Here is a 25,799-nt window from a genome sequence, read left to right as displayed (position 1 = left end):
TCCTTCGTGGCGAAAGGGTCAGCAGTTAGGCAAATGGTGCCCTCATAACAGCGGCATCAGCAGTTTGGCATATTGTGTCCCTGGAGACAAGGTCAATAGTTATGTGCATGGTACCCCCTCGTGGTTGGTACCAAAAACAAATGTACCATGCATTCCCCCATGAGTATTTTTTTTATCGTGACACCATCACTCGCCTTTGCTGACCCATCAGGTGACATCAAGGTAGAGGTATGGTTTCAAATTTGTTGTTTCCTTCGTCGAGATGGTTTTCGTCCACGGCATACGAGCTCCATCTACCCGCTTTTTCTCTTAGGGTGAAACCCCTTAGCCTTAGTTCAATCAAGGAGTAACCACAAGGCAGTGGTGTTCTTTTTTCTCGAGGTGAGCTCCTGGAGGTGTGTGTGTGTCCTGTAGGTGAGGGAGGACGATGCAAATTCTCTATGTAAATGTGTATCGTGTACCGCCACCTCCAGGTGGGAGAGGGTATTACAAATCTCCATCATTTACAGCGCAGTATTCCTGTCCCCACTTTTCCCAGTGCGGTGAGGTGTTTTTAATTATAAGCAGTCGGTATGTTTTACTTCATGTACGTAACATGGATAATTATTTTCTGGAGCGATTGAGGCAGCTATCAGTTGCCTATACACCGCCCAAATAAAGGTACGTGTCAGAAGAACGTGTTGCATGCTTGGAACAACATCGCCTGTCAGGCAGATACTCTGCCATTGCTACTCGGACCTGGTGCAGTTACATCAGAGCACAAGATGATTTCGTTCGATGCAGAATTTTGTGGTGTTTATGAAAAATTTCAGGAACAAGTCTGAAGACGACGATGGTTCACGAGCGGTATTTGACGATGTAGATTGTTTCAGAAGTCAAGGATGAGACAATGTGATAATTTTTGACCAAGTTATAAAAATGATCAACATTATGTGGTACGAGTGACAGGTTATCAGCTGCAAAATGTCGAAAACCCGGTTTCGTTCAACAACTTTAAAAATTTGACCTTTGCATAACCTTTAAAGGTCACAAAACATTGTTGTGGACATTAAAATAAGGAAACAGGATACGTGCTATAGCTTATTGGAGTTAGTTCGTCGAAGAAGGTCGAAAACCCAGTTCAATTCCCACAACTTTGAAAATTTGACCTTTGTGGCCTTTAAAGGTCAAAGGTCAAGGATTATGACCTTTGGTGCAAAACTTCCTCCAGAACATTTGAGGAACAATATAACGTCATATAGGATATATGGCATTTCACACTCCTCGGATTATCCATACTTTGATGAAATCAGCGTAAAAACAAAGTTGAAGGGGGCACCACGGGCAAGGTGTTCGAGATAGAGCAAAATGGTTTCAAGACTTTAGGTGGGGAATGACCTCAAGATTATGCATAAAAAATATTGTCATCCTAGCTCTCAAAGTTTGGGCGGTCGTATGATTTTTATGTCAAAATTCGCAATTTTCCAAGTTTTTGACCTTGTGACCTTGACCTTGGGACGAAAATGAAAAATCAGAGAACGACAAGTTTTAGATCATTAATTTTGCTATTCAAATACTGAAGAACCCATTCCATTCAGTCAATTCCCTCGGAGAAGATAGATATTTAATCCGACTACCCCCTAAAAATGGCTATTTTTGGGGCGTGGCTCCGCCCTCATCCAGGAAAACACAACTAGACATTGATATCGAACACATAACCAAGTTTCATCAAGATCGGATCAAAGTCCACGGAGTTATGCTCTGGACACACAGACACACAGACACACAGACATAACGAATATAGTGGTCACTCTGGCTGGTGCTCATGAACCAATTAAGAATCATTATGTTGAAGACTCCAGAAAGTGTGGCAATGTCTCCAACAGGGAGGCACACAGAGTGGATGGAGAATGGCTGTTGTGGGTGGAGCACTTAAGGGGTGGAGAGAGGATGAAAGGGGGTGGAGTTATGAAGGGTTTCTGCTGGAGATATTTTGAAGGTAAAAAGGAGGAGGAGAAGGAAGAGGAGGAGACAACTGATGCCATGGTGGGGCTGCGTGCGTTAGAGATCTGCTTCTTCGTGTACTTCATCGCTTTCATCCCCGTCTTCTTGCTGTTCGACTCGCAGGGCCTCCTGCCCGCATCGTACTACCCACAGTCGGTAGGCATTGAGTACGGAGACGCCGCTCCATGAGGCGCACACGTTATGCATTCAAGACGTGTAGCGGTTGCAGCAGAACAAGAGCTCAGCTTCGCTACTCCTCCCCCTTCTCCTCCCATTCTACCTTCTTAATCCTGGGAACGTAACCAACAGTGGTATCAAGACTACAATGGTGTGATCATTGGGATGCAACTCCTGCAAGGAGGGTACTTTGTCCTTGGGATGATGTGTAAAGAGGCTCATTGTTTTATAGATATATGCACCAACAGGCAAGACTGCTGTCTCCATGTTCAAATCATTGAATCTGTACTGTGCACTGTGCAGTCAGGAAGGTGAAAGGGGACAGTTTTGTGTGTACATTAAGGTATAATCTTGAAGCAATGAGGTTGTGATGAAATCTGAATAGATTTATGGTACTTGCACATACCAACCACATTCTTACCATTAACTTGATCTCAGTTCACATCAGTCTACCTCTTTAATTCACTCGCATCACTTTTTCTCTCTCGGGCTGGCAGAAATAGCTAGGAGGTACTCATATACTCACCTTTGAGCTGTCTCTCCTGGGTTTGAATGTCGACCCAGCTATAAACTGTAACCCTGGTGTTTTGCATGCAGGGTGATGCATCATTGTGCGCGCCGTCCATCCAGGAAGGACAATAAGCCGGAGGACCTATTTGCCAGCACTGGTTGTTGGTGGACGTTAAAGATCCCACGGTGTCTTTGTAAAAGCGTAGGAGAGTTATCACCAGCACCCTGGCTAAATTCCATATTCCTGCCACCTTCAGTTGCACGTCAGGCCTGCCATCCGATTTATGCAAGACGGGCCAAAAAACGCCCCCTCTGCCAAATTGATGTTGCGAACGACTCGGGCCAACCATCAGCCAGTAATACTCCACCGTCCCTGTAGGTCTCCAATCCAAATACTCACCAGGCTCAGCAGACTGGTCATGCCTCCCCTCGCCCTCTCCATTTCAATGTATCGCTTCCAGTCTATCTCCCACAAATGCTTCCCTACTTTTCTTCCTTACCCAGTCTTACGTATCCCGTCTTTCTTTTACACACTCCACTAGCTTCGCCAGTTACTTGGTGACTATGCAATCAGTTACCGAGACCCTCTCCTCGTGGATCCACCTGCATGGTTCCACGCCATCTTGTTTTGCGAGATCTTCGTACAGTTACCATTTCTCCCTGTTGCAGCCTATGCCTTCTACAAAGGTAAGCATCCATTACTCTTTACCTCCTCCTCTTCTACTTTCCAAAATTTAAGAGATTTTTTTGCCTGTGACTGTTGCAAAATCAAATCAAGTTTTCGTTCGTTTAGAACTTTTGCTCATTTTTCATCCTGTTATGGTTGAGAAGTTGTGGTGTTAGTTTTCTTTACCAAATTAATTCCAGTAATTCGTATAAAATGGGAAAAAAGATTGATGATTGGAAACGTCTTTGAAGTCGAGTTGATAAGATCGAGTACAGATCAGAAGCATTTAATTTGTTTGACCTTCTTTTTTGCCCCCCCGTCACTGGAAGGTGGTCAACGCTGGATCCGTGTACCCGTTATCATGTATGCCACGCATGTTGCGACCACCGACCTCATCATTTGCTCGTACTTTATGTGGCACGACTTCTCCAACTCGACCCACCCAAGCCCCATTACACAAGGACAGCGATCGCTGCTCCTTGCCGTCTACTCCCCGTTCCTTCTTGTTCCCTTACTTATGCTTCTCACAATGTGCTGCAGTCACACATACTGTGGATATTTGCCGCAGGACCGCAAGGTCAAGCGCAAATGAAGTTTGGCCTTGTAATACGGCAAGCCTTTGTAGCTAAACCTGCATATCTAAATTGATAGAATGGTGATGCTTATACTGGATAAGGTTCATTCCTTGAAAAGATCCATCTTTTTCATGGTTTGGAATAAGTTGCTTGAACTCATCGAAGCGAGTGGCATCTTCATCATAGGAGTTGTCACCATATCTACACCTGTCGGTTCTTTTTGTTTTTAGAAAGTCAACCTCAAATCATGAGGGAAATGTGGTTTCTAAGATTGATTAGCAAAATGCCCCTTCCGTTGCATTGTGTCTACATTCCATAGAAATTGTTTGAATGCTTTACCAAATGGTGATGGCAAAAGACGTGTTAATTCAACAACTTTGTGTGACATTCATTTGATTATTATTATTTTTTTTAAATCATGAAAAACAGAGGTCAAACTCTGATCGATGTTAAGTCAGCCATACACTAAAGCGATTCTTTTGTTCGAATCTTGGGAAATTTGTCGCGGTGTTGCCATAGTTATCTTGTTCGAGTGTACGTTGCATGGGACCTGCTCGCGGACACCTACTTTCATATCAACATCAAACTCGCTCTGTGCGAGAAAATTCCAAGTGATTTAGCAAAGACAATGACGTATTCGGCCGACAGGATGGCCTAGGAGCTCGAGGGACCCACCGTCACCTCTAAGCACTCTAACCTGGGTTTGAATATGGACACAGCTATAAACTGTCATCCTGCTGTTTCACAGACAGGGTGATTCATCAACATGGTGCCGTCCCTCGGATGGATGTTAAATTGGACGTCCGGTTTGCCGGCATAAGTTGGTGGACGTTAGATCCCATGATATCCTTCACGAAGAGTAGGTGAGCTATCGTCGGTGCCATGAACAAATTCCAAATTCGCACAGGATTTCCATATTGATGCTCCCCATCGAGTTGGGTCGTGTATAAAGCTCTGCTCAAAGGGAAATTTTTTTGAAAATTTATTTTAAATACCGAATATAAAAAGCTCAGGACAGAATGCGACCACATTCAAGATTCACGTGGAAAACGCTCGGTGCGTGCACAAATGTATGCTCGTAATGCTGGAAAACGTAACGTTAAATCCCCTTTGAATAATCACGTGACAACATTCACACCAACATTCCTCCAGTATGGCCAACTTTATTGAAATCCTGAAGCAGAATTAAGCCTCAGTTTTATTGCTATGTTAGTTTTCTTTAGGGCTGTCAAGATAGCTTAGAAGTAATGTACTCACTTTTGAGCATCTGCTCCAGCAATAAATCCTGACCTGACCACAATTTGTTACCCTGGTGCTTCGTAGGCAGTGTATTGCATCAATGAGTGTGATCTTTGCAAGGGGTTGTCCCATCTTTAATTAAAGATACCATGCCACTTTGCAAAAAGAGTAAACTATTGTGTGCAGGGACCCTATGCTAAATAATATGACCACCGAGCCTCTTGGTTCTCAGTAACCCACATGGTCCCCCCCCCCCCCAACGGTCTTCAAGGTCATTGGACATTGTCCTGAAGCCAGTTTCCATTAATTTTCATTTCCTTTGTGTTCACACTTTTGACTGTATAGTTATTCCACCTTCTGTTTGTTTACAGCGTGTGGGCTGTCCAAGATCGGCAAGTATCATCAAAGCATTTCCTGATGGCATGCAATCTGCAGTTTAATTCGAGAGGAGTCAGTCCAGGTAGTTCACTCTTCAAAATGGAGTCGAGCAAGTCCTTGTGCTTACAACCAACATAGTTTGTAATATTAAAAAAAAATTATTCTGTGATTGCTCTTCACCTAAGTGATTGAAAACTTTTCAATTCGACTCGGCTGTGGACAAAACTTAAAGCTCAAGTTCTCATCCATGAACCGCTCTTCCCATGTGCAATACCTTCTCCACTATGAAGATTCTGGTGCAACAATCAGTCCACAAAAAGACTGTCGTTATGGCACGAACTTGTGGCTGTACCATAATTATTGTAGGGAGGCAACCAAACCAGCTCAACAACATGTAAAAGTTATCAGCTGCGATCAGAGACAACTTTTCTATGTTCCTACTTACTGCTGTTTAAATCAGATAAGTCTCATCAGTTGCCACAGAGAGCACTGCTTTCCACCTCCTGTCAACTGTATTAGCATTGGAATGAAAAAGATACATGACCAAACCCTTATTATACATTTGTTTACAAGTTATGCAGCAATAATGATTTCAAAGACAAACAAGCAAAGCCAAAACAATCTTAAAAGATCACAATGACATTCCACAAGAGGGCTAGTTCTTTTGACTCCCGTCACAGCTCGGTCTTATGCAGGACTCTGCCTGTTACAAATAACGTTCCTATCGATATTTGTGACAAAATAGAAACTTGTTCCCTTGTAAGAAAGCTGCTGTCAAACAACAGGAATCTATTGTTAGGCCTTCACACAATGAAGAAGACTTTTGGCGATCGAGCCTTCTTATAATATGCTCCTCAAATGTAGAATTCTCTACTTCTTAAAATCCACAAAACCTCACCAATTACAGCTTGCAAATCTCTCATAAAAATCTTATCTTCTTTGGAAAGCAGTTTTGAGATTTTGCTTCTGAATAAAAAGTACTATAAGAAAAAGAATTAATTTATTGAATGCTTGAAGAATTTTTTTTTCCGGAGTTTGTTCATTGAACCCTGAACAAATGATTGCACTCACAACAACATGCAAACTTGTCAACAAAAAGTTGGTCCCTAAGATTGGAAAACACATTATTGCCCAGATGTTTCAAAATTGTGCTTCTGAACATTCTGTTCTTGGGTCTGACTGTGTGTGATCCACGGTCATGTGTTAATTGTCCAATTTCTATTTCTGCATCACAAATTGTTCGATAAACTCTTCCTGCTCTGCTTCGACTTTGAGTAAAGCTTCGTACTGCACCCGATACCTGGAACGAGAAGCATGCAAGTGAGGAAAACTAAACGAAACAAACATTTCACTCCATCACTCTTAAATGCATCATATTGTCAGGCGAAATTAATTACCAACTAGAACGACACTCGGTCGAACACATAATCGTGCTCTCATTCTGAACAAAAATACCATCGTCAACTGAACACTGCTATGATGGTCCATATACCTAGATCATCCAGGCACCCTATTATGTCACATACATTGCAATTATCCGTAGCATGATTGATAAGGACATTTAACAACTATTTGTGTGCATATTAAGGCTAAATTGCATCAATGAACATGAATCCGAATTTTTTTTCAAACTTATTCCCCATGCCTTTTCATAAATATGAAGTTTTGCATCGATCTGGTAGGTGGTTCTGGAAAAGAAGATTTTTTTTGTTTTTACATTTATATTTTCAATCCAATATGACCACCAGACCATGCGACCCATGACGTCATAAATTTAATTATCCACTCACATCGGGTCATAGATCAGATAAATGATGTTTCAGATTTTTGGGGATAAGGATTTTGATTCAATCAATTATGGCTGGAATACCACTTCACGAATGAAGTCATCATTATCACCCGTTATACCCCATGGGGAGTTGATGACATGGAAAGTTTCAATTTTTTTGTTGAGAGGTTTCAGAGATGATGTCCAAATGTTTTCCTTTAATCCAACATGGCTGCCATACCATGTGACCTCTGACAGAGTTATCAATTAACTGATCTCCATGGGGAGTCTTTCCTATGTTTAAAGCTTTGTATCGATCGGTCAAGCAATTGCAGAATTTTTATTTATTTTTTAAGTGAAAATGTGCAGCACATTCATTCTCTCTCTCTCTTTTTGCCCCCCCTTTAGTATTCCCATCAGCGAAGCGAATACAGTGCAGATGTATCAAAGTTATATTCTGAATAAAACAAAAGCAGTTTAATGTCAAATAATTCTCTTGCTCCAAATAAAATATCATACCTTTTGTAATCCTAGCAGTTCGCTCATTGTTAAGAAGATAAATTAGTTTATTTCAGTTCAAAAACTTGTTACATTCTAAGATGTTTGTTTCACAAGCCCCCAAACATGTATTCATAAACAGTTCTAAGCAAAGGAATCATTAATAGAATCATATAACCTAACTATGAACAGCTTCCCTATTGTCTCCTGGCATCCAACTCATGGAAGTATCCAAATGTCTTCTTTGGATTCTGGGTATATTCTATGGAATTATTAGCCTAGTGTTGGCTTAGTGGTTAGGGTGGTGGCTTGGGATCATCGGGGTCCTGAGTTTGAGCCCCGCTGGCCACTGAACTAACATCAGGAGAGTTGACTCAGCCTGTCATCCTTCTGAGGTCAGCGAAATGAGCACCAGTATACTGGTAATTATCCCTGCATGTAGAAGGCGACTAAAGGGTTGGCATCAGGAAGGGCATCCGGCCATAAAAACATTTCCACAAGAAAACGTACCATGATTGGAGCCCACAAAAAGCTGACCCCTGCTCAGGGAAAAAGGTTTTAAAATGGTGTGATGATGATTGTATGGGATTATTATTATTTTTCTTTCAACAAACTTCAAAGTTCAAAAGGAGAAGCAGTTATCCTTCCTTTTTGTATGAACTACTCTATAATTTCTCTGTAAGACCTTTACATTTGGCTGTAAACACCATGCGATGTCAGAAATCAGACAAAGAATCACCCAAAGTTATAATCGAATACATAACCCGCCTCTCCATCTCCCAACCCCAGCACCTCTCCAGCTGGGCCTTCTTCTCAGCGATCAGGGCCTGCAATTTTTGCTGCTGTGCCGTCCGCTGCTTTTCCGCCGATGCCAGCTGACTCCGTACGCCGATAGCCTGAGACAGGGTCGGAATGATCACAGCCTTTCAAACAAAGCTCAGATTTGTAGAAGTTTCACTCTTTAAAGGAACAGCTTTCAATTGTGACTCCCATACATGGAGAGAAAGAACGCCTTAATTCATTGTTAAACTATTGCATGAGCTACACTTGAACTCGAAAGATTAACTGAGAAATGAAAATGAGGCATCCCACCTTCATCTTCTCACTCTCTACAACCTTTGCAAGGTTATTCACCATCTCACCAAGACCTCCAACAACCTTCTCAAATTCCTCAACATCTGGAACGAGTAGAAATTATCTAATCACATGAAGGAGTGCAATGCTTCATGGTGCAGGAAATCCATATATACACGTTTTAAAAGGTAATTTTGTGCCTAAATTTATACCTAGAAATTGTGCTGTGAGCACAACTACCATACTACAAGAAGAAAAAAAAAAGAAAGAAGTTCATTAACATAAGGTTAAAGGGAAACTAAACTCTGTTAAATAAAAAACAAACAAGTGCAATGTCCGATCATTACCAACGCCACCGAAAGTGGACGGAGGTTGTGTTTTCACCCCTGTCTGTTTGTCTGTGAGCAGGATATCTCAAAAAAGTTGTGGACACATTCGGCAAAATTTGGGGGACAAGTGTGTGTGACAAGGACGAAATGATTAGATTTTGGTGAAGATCTGGATACTAGAATTTTTAAAGTGATTCTTCACTTGAGATGGGGCCAAAATACAGTATATTGCACGATATCTCAAAAGGTTGACAAGGAAGAATCGATTCAATTCTGGTGAAGATCTGAATACAGATCCGTATCTGCGAATTTTTTAAGTGATTCTTCACCATTGAGAGATAGGGACAAAAACGATATACAACACGATATCTCAAATAGTTATGGACGGATTTTGATAAAACTTGGTGAATGACTTGGGTAGGTGACAAGAACAAGCATATTAAATTTTGCTTCAGGTCCAGATCCAGACTATCAGTGGGATACAAAACGTAAACTGTTCAGCCTCACGGAGGTCTGCACTCCATCGAGTGCCATTCTAGTGACAGGTCTACAAGAGCTCTGCATTGTTGTTGTGGTTCGATTTTTGAAATGTGCACCCATTGGTCAGACAGCTGCCGGACCACACCCACATTGGTCACTTGACTGCGCCCACCATGGCACTCAGACAAAATGATATGGCCACCTTTTTGGTTTTCTGGTAGACTTAACACATTAGGCCTGTAGGCCTCTGCTGATTATGCACTGTCTGGATTTGTTGCATCAGAATTCCATTGGCTTTGTTTGGGTCAAATGTTAAATCACAATGAGGAACTCCGAAAAATATAATCAAATGTCGAATAAAAATGAGTAAGGTTTAATCAAGGCCCGTACATGTCCCCCTAAAAAGAAAAACAAGGACAAATGTGTCAAGAGCAGCGTCCTAAAGGTTTTGTTGGCTAAAAAAAAAAAAAAAAAAAAAAAAAAAAAAAAAAAAAACTTCCGATATTTTGTCATGTGCCTTTATCAAGCCAATAGCGAGACCCGACATAATGTTTTTATGTATTTACGATATATTGTGTGTTTACGAAATAATGTATTTACGAAATTACAATACGATAAATGGAATAATCTTTAAATAGTAACGTGAACTTTTCGAAACTTTAAAGCAAATGTCCGAATATATTTAAAAGTTCATGATAGACGCTCTCAAAAGGCACCGTCAATGTGAGAATGTGTACATGTGCTGAGTATTTAAGGAGATCCGGATCTTGTATATACAAGAGCCGAGTCCTGGAGATTAAGGTTTTGTCTTCACAAGAAGAAGAAGAAGAAGAAGCAGAAGAACAAGAAAAAGAAGAACAACGCCGAGCTCTCTATGAGCAGCATTCGCTACGCGAGACGCTGCTAAAAACTAGCGTTACGTAATTTTTGAATGGCCCCATGTTGGGGTTCAACATCCGTAACAATGTGACGAATCAGCTCATTTTGATACAACTGTGGCAGAAGCTGACATGGATGAGATGTCTTGAGCCCCCCTGAACCCCCTGACCCCTTCAGAAGCCAAAGACCCCCTAAGACCTATCAGAACCTTAAGACCCCATTCACCCTTTAGAACCCTGAGAACCCTCTTACCTTTAAGACCCTTATGACACTGTAGACACCTTTAGATCCACTTCACACTTTATATCCTGTGGAAATGTGGAAGAAAAATAATTATATTCATGGATTCTCAATTATATTCACTTGTTGAATTGTTGCTGGTATTTTATCAATTTAATTTTTGTACGATAGTCGAATTGGCTGTCAGTAATGCTTCTCTTTTCCCAACAGTATTTTGACCTACATATTGATAAATGAATATCTTACTATGAAAAAGGGTTTTCCCACTACATAGACACAGGCTGACTGCAAACTTTTGCCATGAGTGTGTCATTCTTTCCCTCCCACCAAAAATGGCCATGTATTGCAGTTCTGAGTTCTTTCGCCGAGTGCTTATCAGCTCATCCCGTAGTTTAATTGCCAAATGTCTCACCGTCCCATTTTTTTGGATGTCAAATTGTGTACAAGAAGGATTGCTTCAGGTTTCGAGTTAGTGAAGTTCATTTGAATGCTTCAGTGAATCATTGAATGTTCTTCCTCCGTTTATACAAAATTAAAGATTCTCCGTTTGTGGGCTGATCCATCGTGTGGAAATCGAGTTATTTTCCACCACAAAGTTAAGACCCTTGAGACCTTTACACCACTTAAGTCCCCTGACTCCCTTCAGACCTCTTAAACTTTAACACTCTTTAGAGCCCTTTAATTAAGGGTCCTCCTGATGACTCAATCTTTGCTCTTTACTTATTTAGGTTCCTTCTGATGACTCCAATGAGGCATTTGGTCTCCCGTTTGATTAGAAATGAGCATACAAGACCTGTCGCTTCACTGACGGGAATACCAATCTTTGCTGCGATGGCTAATCCAAGGGGAAAGAACAAAAAAAGGGATTCCTGGGAGATCCTGCCCTCCGTGGGGGGTTTAACCAGTGTCGCAAGTTGGCATTTGCAGTTTCACCACGTGTGCCCGTGATGTACCCACACAGAAACCTTCTGTACTTTTTTTTTGCGTCACAAACCATCCTGAGAGTTCCCTGTTCTCCACCATCGTTGGATTCCTTAAGTCTGTTAATCCGTTCTCAAGTTATAACATGACAGACAGGCACAGCTCCTTTTATAATATAAATTCCAGACATGCTTTAGACCCCTTTAGACATTCACATTCCTTTGAGATTAGACCCTTTAGACCCCTCAGACCCCAACTACTATTGGAATCTATCCTTTTGATCATCTTGAACCTTTTAAATGCACATCACACAACCATCTATACTCTTCTTCCAAAACAAAGACTATACTTTTTTCAGCAAGCAATGTGCAAAATCTACCCATCCAGAGAGTAGGTTACCATTGTATGCTGCCTTTTTGGCTGCTGGTTGCATCATTGATTAGGGGCGCAGCTATGTCGCTGATGCAGTGCCCCTATTACCAGTACACTGGTGCTCATTTTGCAGACCTCGGAAGGATGACAGGATGAGCCAACCCCCTGGAGTTAATTCAGTGACCAAAGGGGCTCGAACTCAGGACCCTAGGATCCCAAGCCACCACCCAAGCCGCAAAGCCAACAACAGACTGATAGAGGGTAGTACTCTGATAGTTTCAATACAGCAATAACTTGAATGGCACCCGGTAGAGCGCAAACCTCCACCAGGCTGAACGGTTTACATGTTAGTATCCCACTGAGGCCGGATCTGGACTCGGACCTGAGCCAAAATCTAAATCTTATCACCTCTTCAATTCATCCATAAAGTTGTCATAACCCGTGCATAACTTTTTGAGATCGTGTTGTATTTCGTTTTAGCCCCATCTCTCAATTGTGAAAAATTTTAAAAATTTGGGTATCCAAATCCAGATGCTCAACAAAATCAAATCATTTCGTCCTTTTTACACATTCCCATATTTTACACTTTTTACACACCCAACCTGTCCACCAAATTTCATCCAAAACCTTTTGAGATATCCAGCTTACAGAAAAACAAAGAACCAAACAAGAAAAAGATGTCGTGCAGAGCATGAAACTTGCAAAAATCCCCCCCCACCCTCTCTCCAAAGGTTGCCATAGATACATCAAATTGTCCATTTCATTTCAATTAAAATTGAAAATCATAATCAAAGCTCAAGTCAATGGGATGAAAATTGATGATTTTCAGATTAAATTTGATGAATTTAGAAGTTTGACCTCAAGATGACCTCAAATAGTTAGTTTCCAATTTCAGTGATGCAAAACGCAAATCCTGCTCAACTTCTAAGTCAATCAGATGAAAAATGATGATTTTAGAAATTTGACCTCAAGATCAATAAGCCCCTCAGTTGAGATGACCTCTACAACTTTGTAAAGTTTCATGACGATCGGTTTAGAATCGTGACCTGGAGGTGATTGACAAACAGACAGAATAACAAAATCGACTGACCAATATACTTGAAAAATCTTCGATTTTGCAAGTAATAAGAACACAAGCAAACAGGGACAAACATGGGTGAAAACATAAAATCCTTCCACCTTCGGTGGCGGAGGTAAGAGTAATATCTCTTGATTCCTGATGTTTGGTTTTTAAGTTTATGTAAACTTCCACTCTTTTTCATGGTAAGGAACAAAACTGAAAATTTGGAGGAAAGGAACACTTTGTAAAATCTGTTTTACAAAGTTGGTGAACGGTAAAGCCAACCAATCAAAACCTGGAAAGTCAAAGCAACAAATGCAAACAAGGAATCTTTCAATTGGCATAGAGTGAAATATTTTTCATTTCAGAAAGAAGCCACAAATGTTTTTAGGACTAAGAAACTATAACCACCATCCATAAAGTCCCTGCAGAGCTGCTGAAGGTTTCGACTCTCGGAACTAGCCTGTGGTGGCAGTAGGCGCGGTTGACTCAGATCATCAAGGTAAAGACTTGCTCTCGATAGTGCTGCTTCGGCCATGTCGTCTCAGCTGAAATATAAAGTAAAGTTGATTAAGTAATCTCAGACACTCGAGGCCTGGATGATCACACAATCTCAGCTTGCCATTTCTACAAAATTAACATTGCAAACCATAATGAATGGATGTTTTGATGTCATCATCACCGAATTATCCGATCTTGCGATAAAAAAAACTGCCATATGTGTGCTCTGTGGATGATTTTGGACATTAAGCCACATCCCTAGCCACCTTGACCCCATAACTACTTGCTCAAGAAAGTGAAATATTTCATGCTATAAATGAGAGCAGGCCCTTGGGCCAGTTATCCTGACCATGATATCAGGTATTGGTGATTTGCAACATAGATGGTTAAATCCTTACTAAAATTCACGGACTGATGTTTGTGTGTTGGTGTGTGCATGTTTGTCGTGCTACTCCTGCAGTTATGGGATGATTCCTACAGTTTAACCTGGTGTTGGCTTCATGGTTAGGGTGGTGGGCTTGGGATCCGAGGATCCTGAGTTCATATCCCCCTCAGCTGTTGAATTAATACCAGGTGGGGTTGACTCTGCCTGTCATCCTTTCGAGGTCAGCAAAATGAGTGCCAGCTTGCTGGTATCCTGTGTCTGAGTAGCGACCCATCTAGAATTGGGCCCAATAACCAAGGAGACTGCTTTGGCAGCACCAATGCTCTGCACAGAGTATGGTCCCAATGGATGGATGGATATCAGGTATTGGTGATTTGCAATATAGATGGTTAAATCCTGACTAAAATTAACAGACCAGTGTTTGTGTGGTGTGTGTGTGTGTGTTTGTTACGCTACTCCTGCAGCTCTGGGATGATTCCTAAAGTTTAACCTGGTGTTGGCTTAGTGGTTCCTAAAGTTTAACCTGTTGTTGGCTTAGTGGTTCCTAAAGTTTAACCTGGTGTTGGCTTAGTGGTTCCTAAAGTTTAACCTGGTGTTGGCTTAGTGGTTCCTCCAGTTTAACCTGGTGTTGGCTTAGTGGTTCCTCCAGTTTAACCTGGTGTTGGCTTAGTGGTTCCTAAAGTTTAACCTGGTGTTGGCTTAGTGGTTCCTAAAGTTTAACCTGGTGTTGGCTTAGTGGTTCCTCCAGTTTAACCTGGTGTTGGCTTAGTGGTTCCTAAAGTTTAACCTGGTGTTGGCTTAGTGGTTCCTAAAGTTTAACCTGGTGTTGGCTTAGTGGTTCCTAAAGTTTAACCTGGTGTTGGCTTAGTGGTTCCTAAAGTTTAACCTGGTGTTGGCTTAGTGGTTCCTAAAGTTTAACCTGGTGTTGGCTTAGTGGTTCCTAAAGTTTAACCTGGTGTTGGCTTTGTGGTGAGGGTGGTGGCTTGGTATCCTCGGGCTCTGAGTTCAAGCACCGTTGTCCACCGAATTAACACCAGGGGGTTGACTCAGCCTGTCATCCTTCTGAGGTTGGTGAAATGAGTACCAGGGTCGCAGCCAAAAGGCTGCACACGAAGGGAAGGGGTATTGATGGATTTAAAAAAAATCTGGTATTGGTGTGGCGCAGGCATGATGGGCCGGATGGCCTCCTCCTGCACAAAAATTTCCTTGTCATTACATCCAGACTTGCTACATAGGATCAGCATGACCCCTATTAATGTATAGGGGTGTTTTTATCTTTGCTGGTGGTCTTGGGGGGGGTGGGCCCAGGGTGGGGGAGGCGGGGGGAGGTGGGCCCAGGGTGAGGGAGGCGGGGGGAGGTGGGCCCAGGGTGAGGGAGGCGGGGGAGGTGGGCCCAGGGTGAGGGAGGCGGGGGAGGTGGGCCCAGGGTGAGGGAGGCGGGGGGAGGTGGGCCCAGGGTGGGGGAGGCGGGGGGAGGTGGGCCCAGGGTGGGGGAGGCGGGGGGAGGTGGGCTCAGGGTGGGGAGGCGGGGGGAGGTGGGCCCAGGGTGAGGGAGGCGGGGGGAGGTGGGCCCAGGGTGGGGGAGGCGGGGGGGAGGTGGGCCCAGGGTGGGGGAGGCGGGGGGGAGGTGGGCCCAGGGGCCCAGACTGAATCGCACACAGATTCACGATTACAGGATTGTACAGCTTCCTGGAGATGATGAGCACAACACCGAGAAACACTTCCAGATTCGGGACAAATAAACACCGTTATTTCAATTTAAACATGACTGCTTAAAACGTGTGATAACAGTAATAATAATAATAATAATAATAAGGTTTTAGTACTCACACAGTAATCGTGTGTGCCTTTGTAAGACGATCTAAAGCAACAGTTTGACGCGAGGTTGCTCAACCAGCACATAAATAATACGACGACGTCATCGATCATCAGCGACTGTAAAGAGAAACCATTTCCGGGTCATTGACGCTGACGTCACGCGGAGGGCGTGGCCATCAGTTGGCCGGAATCCACACCACGTGGTAATCCAATGGCGTTCTCTCGTTTCCGCACTAAATGAAGCATGAATCGTCTGACGAAAGTAACAAAGAAAAATGAACGATTTTAATTTGAGGTGAAAAGAAAGTTCGAAGAAATTGGAATAATAATAAACATCCTGCTGCAATGAGAAGTACAGGAAACTTATTTTTTGACACTTTCCAATGGAAGTTTTTATTTGTCTTTGCACACAATGAGGAATGGCGCGTTAAAGTGAATTATCGATGTTTTCAATTGAGATAAGGTATCGATGGCGTCTGTAAATCGGTCATCACGTTCACATCTTGCTCCACGTGGGGCGGAGTTCATCCGTCCATCGTAAACTGATCAGGTTCCGCCAGGTTGAACCGTTTTTACGTTTAGAATCCCACTGGCAGGTTCGGATCTGAAGCTCAATCTCATCGGCTTGTCCTTGTTACCTCCCCAAGTCATCCAGCACAATGCGTCATAATCCGTCCACAAGGTTTTCAAATATCACCAAAATCGAATCAATTGGTCCTCCATCTCACACAGCGACGCGTCCACAAAATTTCACTTGCAGACCGTTTTGACAATACATACAGACAGACAGACATGAAAACGTAACCAACTACCTTTGGTAGCAGAGGTAATTCGAAAATATTGTTCACACTTTTTTTTTTTTAAATAAATACCAACCATCGTGCAGAGGTACAAAGTCTTACTAATTTGTAGAAAAGAATAACGTTGTTATACAAATGTACCATTTTGGCCTCCACCGAGTCACATCACCGATCTACCATTTTTATACTAAAATTACCGTGCCTACCGAGTCACATCACCGCTATACCATTTTTATACCAAAACTACCGTGCCTACCAACTCACATCACCGACCTACCATTTTTATACTAAAATTACCGTGCCTACCGAGTCACATCACCGATCTACCATTTTTATACTAAAATTACCGTGCCTACCGAGTCACATCACCGATCTACCATTTTTATACTAAAATTACCGTGCCTACCGAGTCACATCACCGCTATACCATTTTTATACCAAAACTACCGTGCCTACCAACTCACATCACCGACCTACCATTTTTATACCAAAACTACCGTGCCTACCAACTCACATCACCGATCTACCATTTTTATACTAAAATTACCGTGCCTACCGAGTCACATCACCGATCTACCATTTTTATACTAAAATTACCGTGCCAACCGACTCACATCACCGACCTACCATTTTTATACCAAAACTACCGTGCCTACCGAGTCACATCACCGCTATACCATTTTTATACCAAAACTACCGTGCCTACCAACTCACATCACCGACCTACCATTTTTATACTAAAATTACCGTGCCTACCGAGTCACATCACCGATCTACCATTTTTATACTAAAATTACCGTGCCTACCGAGTCACATCACCGATCTACCATTTTTATACTAAAATTACCGTGCCAACCGACTCACATCACCGACCTACCATTTTTATACCAAAACTACCGTGCCTACCAACTCACATCACCGATCTACCATTTTTATACTAAAATTACCGTGCCTACCGAGTCACATCACCGATCTACCATTTTTATACTAAAATTACCGTGCCAACCGACTCACATCACCGACCTACCATTTTTATACCAAAACTACCGTGCCTACCGAGTCACATCACCGATCTACAATTTTTATACCAAAACTACCGTGCCTACCGACTCACATCACCAATCTACCATTTTTATCCCAAAATTACCGTGCGTACCGAGTCACATCACCGATCTACCATTTTTATACCAAAACTACCGCGCGTACCGAGTCACATCACCGATCTACCATTTTTATACCAAAACTACCGTGCCTACTGAGTCACATCACTGATCTACTATTTTTATTCCAAAACTACCGTGCCTACCGAGTCACATCACCGATCTACCATTTTTATACCAAAATTACCGTGCCTACCGAGTCACATCACCGATATACCATTTTTATACCAAAACTACCGTGCCTACCGAGTGACATCATCGATCTACCATTCTTATACCAAAATTGCTGTGCGTACCGAGTCACATCACCGATCTACCATTTTTGATCTACCAAAAATGATCTCCCATTTTTATACCAAAACTACCGTGCCTACCGAGTCACATCACCGATCTCGCATTTTTATGCCAAAACTGCCATGCCGACCGAGTCACATCACCGATCTACCATTTTTATACCAAAACTACCGAGTCACATCACAGATATATCGTTTTTATCTGTGTTCTTTCTATATATTACGAAAACTCTCATCTTGTATGTATGTATGTATGTATGTATGTATGTATATATGTATGTATGTATGTATATATGTATGTATATGTATGTATGTATGTATGGATGTATATGGATGTATGTATATGTATGTATGTATGTATGTAGGTATATGTATGTATGTATGTATGGATGGATGTATATGGATGTATGTATGTATGTATGTATGTATGGATGTATGGATGTATATATGTATGTATGTATGTATATATGTATATATGGATGTATGTATGGAAGTATGTATATATGTATGTATGGATGTATGGATGTATATGTATGTATGGATGTATGTATATGTATGTGTGTATATATGTATGTATGTATATATTGTTGTGGTTTCCCGCCCGTCGGCGTGCGGGCGACCGCTTTTAGCCACTGGCGGCCGCTCTCGCCCACCGAACGGGAAAACCTAGTCGCAGCTTTCGAAACAACGCCGAAATCCAGCCACGGGTGTGCTTTTAATGACACCGAAAATCAGCCAGCTATTCTGTCCTTGCGCGACAGGGTCTGATCGCCGAATTGTCAATTTACCTAATTATGCGCGCAGACAGAAATGCCGGGGATTTACACCTCGACGGGGACCTGCTTGGAAACGAGCCGCGAAGCAGCTCGCACCGTTTGCGATTTGCTGAACGGTGTATATCGCCAAGCCCCGCCGGATCCGATTCTTTTATCGGTTATTAAGAACCAACTATATTCCGAACTCAATTATGGCAGTTCAATTTAGGGAAGAGGACGCAACGAGCAGGTGAGCATTCACACAAGGACATGTATTACACACACGACACATATGCAGTCATACATGCAATCAGGTACGTATGTAATCAAAGCAATTAATGCAATGGGGGTAAGGGACAGGACACAAGCAAGAGAAAGAACTACAACCGTTCTATTTATTATGTACACTTATGACAATTCTACTTAAGGACATGGCGCCACAACATTCATTCAAAGAAAAACCCCAGGAAAGGAAAGGGCAAGAACTGGACCTCGTGGGCCTTTAATAGTTCACGGAGCTGTGAAGACCGCAAAAGCTCCGAGAGGCCGGGCTGGTTACCTGTCCCCCTCGTGATGACTCGCTGAGTGACTCTCGACGTATCGTCGGGAACACGGCAGCTCGGTTGGTCCAGGTCCCGCCGTGCGGCCTTGGTGGATCGGCCTAGCCGACACCGCCTCAGAGGAACGAACGGGCCTTTGCTCTTTCGAGAGTTTATGCTCTTTTAAGAGCCCGTCCATTCCTCAGCGTTGGCGATCTCTCTCCGGCTTTCTCCACCGACTCGCAGTTCTGCGCGGCACGGCAGGCTTGGCTCTGCTCCAAGCTCCGACTGCCCTCCACTGGACTCGAACCCTGGCTCCAAGCTCCAGACTTCCGCTCTCTGTAGCTCCCCGACAGACTCCGAACCCCGACAGACTTCGACAGACTCGCTTGGCGTCTCTGCGCGCCTTTATATGGAGTCCGTGAGGTGAGGTTTTGATCTCTCCCTTCCGACCTCTGACCCCCCGCTGGCTCAGCCCCTTTTGATCTTTTGATCGAATTTCGACGCAAAGCTCGGAGAGAGCGGATGTGGTAGAAATCATCAACTCCCGTGGACGTTGCAGAGATCATCGGCCCTCGCCCCAACTAGGGAGTCCCCGCGTTTGGTGGCAGAGATGTTGTTTGTGGGGAACTCGCCGTGGCTGGTGCAAAGATGGCGGCGCAATGGAGATGAAGGTGAGGCGATGCTGTTGTGGTGAAGGTGGTTGTTGTGAATGCAGTTGTGGACAAGATGGTTGTTGTGAAGGCAGTTGTGGAGAAGGTGGCTGTGGTTGTTGAGATGCGGTTGGTGGTGGAGGTGGTTGTTGTGAAGCGGTTGGTCCAAAATAAAACTAGCAAAAGAATAACAGCTGACTCAAAGATCACAGTCCTTTAAACATCGGTGGGGAAATCTAATCTGAACACACACTTATCGACATAACTGATCTCTGGGATACCTGAATGGTGTTCTGTGAATTTCCACAACCTTAACAATATGCATGTATGTATGTTTGTATGGATGTGTTTGTATGGATGTATATGTATGGATGTATATTTGTATGTATGTACATATGTATGGATGCATATGTATGTGTATATGTATGGATGTATATGTATGTATACATATATGTATGTATGTATATAGTGTTACGGAAATGGCCCTAAGTAGGCTACTAAATATAGGATTAGCCCAGATTCCCCATTAAATGCATGTTTAGCTAGGCTGTTCAGTAAAATGGACGTTACATGTGTGTCGGGAGGTGTCACAAGCTGTTATTCGTTTGTGCACTGGTGGTAGATCGAGAGATCCTTCTTCTTCCTTCCTCTCTCCGGGTGAGACTGCGCCCAGCGCTGAGAGGGGGAGTGGCCAAAAGGAGGAAGTGAAACTAAGGGGAGGAGTTTGTCGGCTTCATAAATGGGTGTGTCCCAAAAAGACAAGGTGAAAAGAACTGAGAGGACGGAGTTGAGCAGTCGTGCTTTGAGGCGAGCGTGCGCGCGCCGGGAAGGCAAAAGAGAAACGACGGGTGTCGATGCGCGATCTGCTGGATGAGCAGTCGGGCTTCGAGGCGAGCGTGCGCCGGGAAGGGAAGAGAGAAACGACGGAGCCTCTGACTGTCCCTACTCACCACACGGCTCGACGACGTCTTGGAATCCCATGGAACCAACCTGCCGGAGCCCGGCACCTCGATTTGGCCTTTTCTGGTGAACAGGCCAGGCCTGGACTTGTATGCTGGACCTTGTGAGAAACCAGCTGAAACCCATCGTCGATCTGATAGTCTTGTGCCATCGACCTTACGCGGGGTCAGAGCGCGCGGAGGCCGCATGCGGAGCGACAAAGGAGGACGAGCTCCATTTTGCCACGCGGTGTGCTCGAGCTTGGGGCTCTAATCCGTGGACATCCACTTGTTACGAGCGACATTCGTGCTTTTGACACTTTCCTCTCATCCATAAAACATCACCAAGTACTCTGTCTAGTCTGCATGCTGTTTATGTCTTGTCTGCATGTTGTTTAAGGTATATCTCGGTATGGACCCCCTCGAAACCCGTAATCCGTAGTTCCCTAGTTAAGAATGGGTTATACATTAAAATATTGTCGTGAATGTTTTGCTTGTGTTGTGTTCCCCGATGTTCCCCAATCAATCTGGCTGATTCGTATGAAGTTGCTGCTTTGAATTAATTCGTGTCGCGTCGAGGAACGATCCGTTCGATTGGCATATAAAACCAAAATGGTTACAGACTGACAGAAAACGCTCGGCATCTGACAAAACCAATCTGTAACTGGGGTCTATTTTCCCAACTGCTAAGATCCAGGGTTACGTTGGTATTGCGATTGAAGACGCGTGACCCGAGGCCTGTGCCGAGCCAGACGGCATTATAACCCCGGAGACGGCGGTGGTGCGGGTGGCGCCGGGTCTGTAACGTTTGGCTATCAAAACTTGGGTGAGAATCCCGCCACCGCTGAATCTTTAACAACTGGTGTCAGGAGTGGGATATTTGGACCTGTGGTGCATTTCGCACCCCGAACATTGTTTACGAGAGGCGCGAGAGAAAATAAAAATAAAAATAAAAACGACGCTCGCAAATTTGATTTGATTTTGAGTGGATCAGGTGTAAAACTTGGAAATTATAAAGAAAATGGCGGCGCGGCTCCATCTCGGCGCGACACAAAGCGAGAGAGGGCTATTTTTAGTGCAACGAGCCGCACGGCACAGGGAAGCGCTCCCGTCCACCGGTTCCAACCACGTCATCATGGCAGGCTAAGCAGGACTATGATGCGTACATTGACGAGATTCATTCACGATTGTCGGATGCCTTGGAGCAGTGGAGGTGTGGTGATAACTATATAGAGGAGTTACAGATTAAGTTGGACGAGGCACAACGGCACGCAGACGAGGTTCAGGAGAGTTATGTGCACGGGAAGTCAACATTTGGCCGATGCACAGGAACGAATTCGGGAGCTGGAAAAATAATGGAAAAAAAGCTAAAAAAGGAAAAATGTGAATACGATTTGGAATTGAAACAATTGAAGGAAGAGGTAAGATCAGGCAATCAGATAAGAGAAAGCCGAGAACAGAAGATAAAAAGAGGAGAGAAATATCTGGAGCAAAGGAAGGAAGAATTGTTGGAAAAGTCAAGACAGTTCGATGAACTACAGGGAGAAATGAGGGAAGTAGAGTGGAGTACCCATGAGTTGGAACAAGAGAAGAGCGAACTGAACAAAAGAATAGAAGAAGAGCAAATTAGTAATTCTCGGGATAGGAAGAACTTGGAAGAAGAATGGAAAACAAAACAGGAAATTAACGAGGAATACGGTAAGAGAATGGACGACATGAGGGAGGAAGCATGCAAAAGAGGTGCGGAGATCAGGAAGGAATTATGGGAAAAAGCTTCTGAGTTACGGAAACACCAAAACAAAGAGACGGAATTACAAAACGAGCTGAGGATGTCAAGAGAGGAAAGAAAGAGAACGGAGAATGAAACGTTGAGGAACCACACTGTGCAAATCGAACAATTAGAAGCCAAAGCAAGATTAAAGAATGAGATGCAAGAAAGAGTAGTGAAAGAACAACGAATGAAACAGGAAAGGGAGATCAACCAATTGAGGGAAACGATGAGATTGGAGAAGGAAGAACAAGAGAGACAGTGGGATAAGAAACAAAAAGAACAAGGAATGAAACAGGAAAATGAAATCAACAAATTGAAGGAAGCGACGAGATTGGAGAATGATATGAAGAACAAGAGAGACGGTGGGATAGAAACAAAAAGAACAAGGAATGAAACAGGAAAATGAAATCAAGGTCAGGTCAGGTATGGGAGCATGCGCCAGAACAGCGCATCGCTGCGTCCACTTTCCGCCGGTACTCCAGGGGCCTCCGTCTGGCCATCCCCCAGGCAGATGCCAGGCCCATCCCCATCTCCTTGAGATGATGGTCAACCTGTTGCAACCATGAGGCACGTGGTCGGCCCACTGGCCTCCTCCACTCATGAGACTCCCTCGCTGAGAGAATCTGGTGAGCAGGATCAGAGTCAGGAAAACGAGCCACATGTCCATACAGCCGCAGCTGACGCTCACGGACCATGCAGGTAACAAATCTCATCCGAGTCTCTCTCAGCATCCGCTCGTTGGACACAAAATCCGACCAGCGATAGCCAAGGATTCTCCGAAGAGACCTGGTACCAAAGGAATTAAGTCTCCGTCTCAGATCCTTGGTCAGAGTCCAAGTCTCGCACCCATAGAGCAAGACTGGAAGTACCAAGGACCTGAAGACTCGGACTTTCGTCCTCCCGCACAGGTACCGGCAGCGCCACACCCCGTGATCCAGTGAATCCATGACTCCCCAGGCCCGACCCAGACATCTATTGACCTCTGACTCGCAGCCAGCAGAGACATGAATATCACTGCCAAGGTAAGTGAATCTCTCCACGACCTCAACATCCTCACCACAAACAGACACAGACAGGACAGCAGCATCCAAGATGTCACCGAAAGCCTGGATCTTAGTTTTGACCCAAGAAACCCGTAATCCCAATGGCTCCGACTCCTCATTCAGCACCTCGAGGGCCCCCAAGAGGATGTCTAAAGTCTCCGCAAAGATGACTGCATCATGTGCAAAGTCAAGGTCCGAGATCTTGGCATTCCCAAATGACGCACCGCAACTTGATCTCTCCGACATCCTCCCTAGAATCCAGTCCATACAAGTGCTGAAAAGTGTGGGGGCAAGTACACATCCCTGACGAACTCCAGTAACAACTGGAAATAAGTCAGAGATGGTACCACCACACTTCACAGCACTCTCAGTACCAGAGTAGAGTTCAGACATCACATCGATCAGTTTTGGTGGCACCCCACGAAGACCAAGAATCCTCCAGAGGACATCCCGATTCACTGAATCGAACGCTTTACAGAGATCAACATAGGCTGCAAGCAGCCCCTGCCGAAACTCTCGTCTGCGTTCGGTGAGGACACGAAGTGCAAGGATACGGTCAATCGTTGACCTCTTTGGTGTAAAGCCTGACTGCTCTGGACGCTGGTGCTCAAGCAGATGGTGACGAACCCTATCGAGAATTATCCGAGCAAAGACCTTGCCCGGCACTGAGAGCAGCGTCACCCCTCGGTAGTTGTTGCAGTCTTGGCGATCACCCTTCCCTTTCCAGAGAGGGACAACAAGGCCCCTCTTCCAGTCAGTTGGGATGATGCCTGTGTTCCAGGCAGAGCACAAAACTGCATGCAACGACACGAGTGCAGCATTTCCACCAGCCTTGAGAAGTTCAGCATGGATGCCACAGATCCCTGGAGCTTTGCCCCGTTTCAACTGGTTCACCGCAGCCCGTGTTTCCACAAGCGTAGGTGGACCACAGTTGATTCGAGGGTCAGCAACAGGGATTGTAACACCCTTGACGTCCAACTCGACAGTTGGGGGATCAGCCTGGTACAACCGCTCAAAGTAACCGGCCCAGCGGGCCTTCACTTCAGACTCCTCTGTCAAGAGTCTACCACTCTCTGCTCGAACTGCAGTGCTCCGAGGGATGGGCTTGGATGAACGTAATGCGCGAATTCCCCTGTAAGCGGGACGAGAATCACCTGTCCACAGGTGATGCTCTACCCCTCACAGATTCCTCGCACATAGGCCTCCTTGTCCACCCTCAGTGCACGTACAGTTTTACGCCTCAGCTCCCTGAACAGCTCAGCTCTGCCATTCAGCCTGGCCCTGCGACTCTGGTCAATGGTATCCAGTGTCCCTTGAGAGACAAAATTCTTCTTTGCCCTGCGGTGAGCTCCAAGGCATCCACCGGCAACATCAAGGACGGTGGTCTTGAAGGCGCTCCACAACTCTTCAGGACCCCCCAAAGCACCCAGACCCCCCAAGTGTCCACTCAGCCTGTTCGCAAACTCCTCAGCTACTCTCTCATCCCTGAGCTTGGCAACATCCAGCCTCGGCTGGGATGGTACCATTCTCCAGGATTTAAGGTGCAGCTTTAGAGTTGCTACAACAAGCCTGTGGTCAGTATTGAGGAACTGAGCACTCTGGTAGACCCTGCAGTTCTGGATCATCCTCCAACGACCGTCAATGAGGACATGGTCAATCTCCTTTGCCACACTGCCAGCGTTGGAATACCAAGTCTAGCGATGAGCTTGTGGGCGCTGAAACCATGAACCAGCCACCCTAAGTCCATGACTTCTTGCAAAGTCAAGGAACTTAGTGCTATTCTGGTTCATAGTTCCTGACCCATGGGGACCAACACACACCTCATAACCATCCCTATCAGTGCCAGTCGATGCATTGAAATCCCCCAAGACTAGAAGTGTATCTCGTCTGGGGCACTGATCAACCACAGACTCGAGTGTGGCGTAGAATGTGTCCTTCACGGTGAGATCACTCGCCTCAGTCGGAGCATAAATAGAGACCAGGGAAATGACAC

General features: G+C 44.4%; 2 protein-coding genes across 9 annotated transcripts in view; one reads left to right on the top strand and one right to left on the bottom strand.

The window, feature by feature from the left end:
• The window catches only part of TMEM97 (transmembrane protein 97), a 9,667-nt gene extending 4,455 nt beyond the window's left edge, over nucleotides 1–5,212 (top strand). For 3 of the 4 annotated variants that reach the window (XM_085879680.1, XM_085879681.1, XM_085879679.1), the window contains exons 2-3: nucleotides 3,213–3,357; nucleotides 3,667–5,212. In XM_085879680.1, the coding sequence (XP_085735806.1) occupies nucleotides 3,213–3,357; nucleotides 3,667–3,929 (408 nt within the window). In that variant the 3' untranslated portion in view covers nucleotides 3,930–5,212. Of the gene's footprint in view, nucleotides 2,140–3,212; nucleotides 3,358–3,666 lie in introns of all 4 variants that reach the window. The other variant, XM_085879678.1, reaches the window with a different exon arrangement.
• Nucleotides 5,060–16,025, bottom strand: IFT20 (intraflagellar transport 20). 5 transcript variants are annotated; one of them, XM_085879682.1, is made up of 6 exons: nucleotides 15,867–16,022; nucleotides 14,989–15,139; nucleotides 13,562–13,698; nucleotides 8,888–8,973; nucleotides 8,564–8,691; nucleotides 5,060–6,829 (listed from the first exon to the last, which is right to left on the bottom strand). In XM_085879682.1, exons 3-6 carry the CDS (start codon nucleotides 13,686–13,688, stop codon nucleotides 6,748–6,750), a joined length of 423 nt encoding a protein of 140 aa, XP_085735808.1. In that variant the 5' UTR covers nucleotides 13,689–13,698; nucleotides 14,989–15,139; nucleotides 15,867–16,022; the 3' UTR covers nucleotides 5,060–6,747. The 5 variants fall into 5 exon arrangements, with proteins under 5 accessions (XP_085735808.1, XP_085735809.1, XP_085735812.1 ...); XM_085879683.1 differs by having other exon boundaries at nucleotides 14,989–15,098; nucleotides 15,867–16,011; XM_085879686.1 differs by having other exon boundaries at nucleotides 8,588–8,691; nucleotides 14,989–15,098; nucleotides 15,867–16,004.
• Between the last annotated feature and the right edge of the window lie 9,774 nt (nucleotides 16,026–25,799).

The sequence above is a fragment of the Eptatretus burgeri genome, chromosome 4 (genome assembly GCF_056783735.1).
Source record: "Eptatretus burgeri isolate ZD-2024b chromosome 4, Ebu_testis_v1, whole genome shotgun sequence".
NCBI classification, from domain to species: Eukaryota; Metazoa; Chordata; class Myxini; order Myxiniformes; family Myxinidae; genus Eptatretus; species Eptatretus burgeri.
This window is presented reverse-complemented; position numbering and strand designations above follow the sequence as displayed.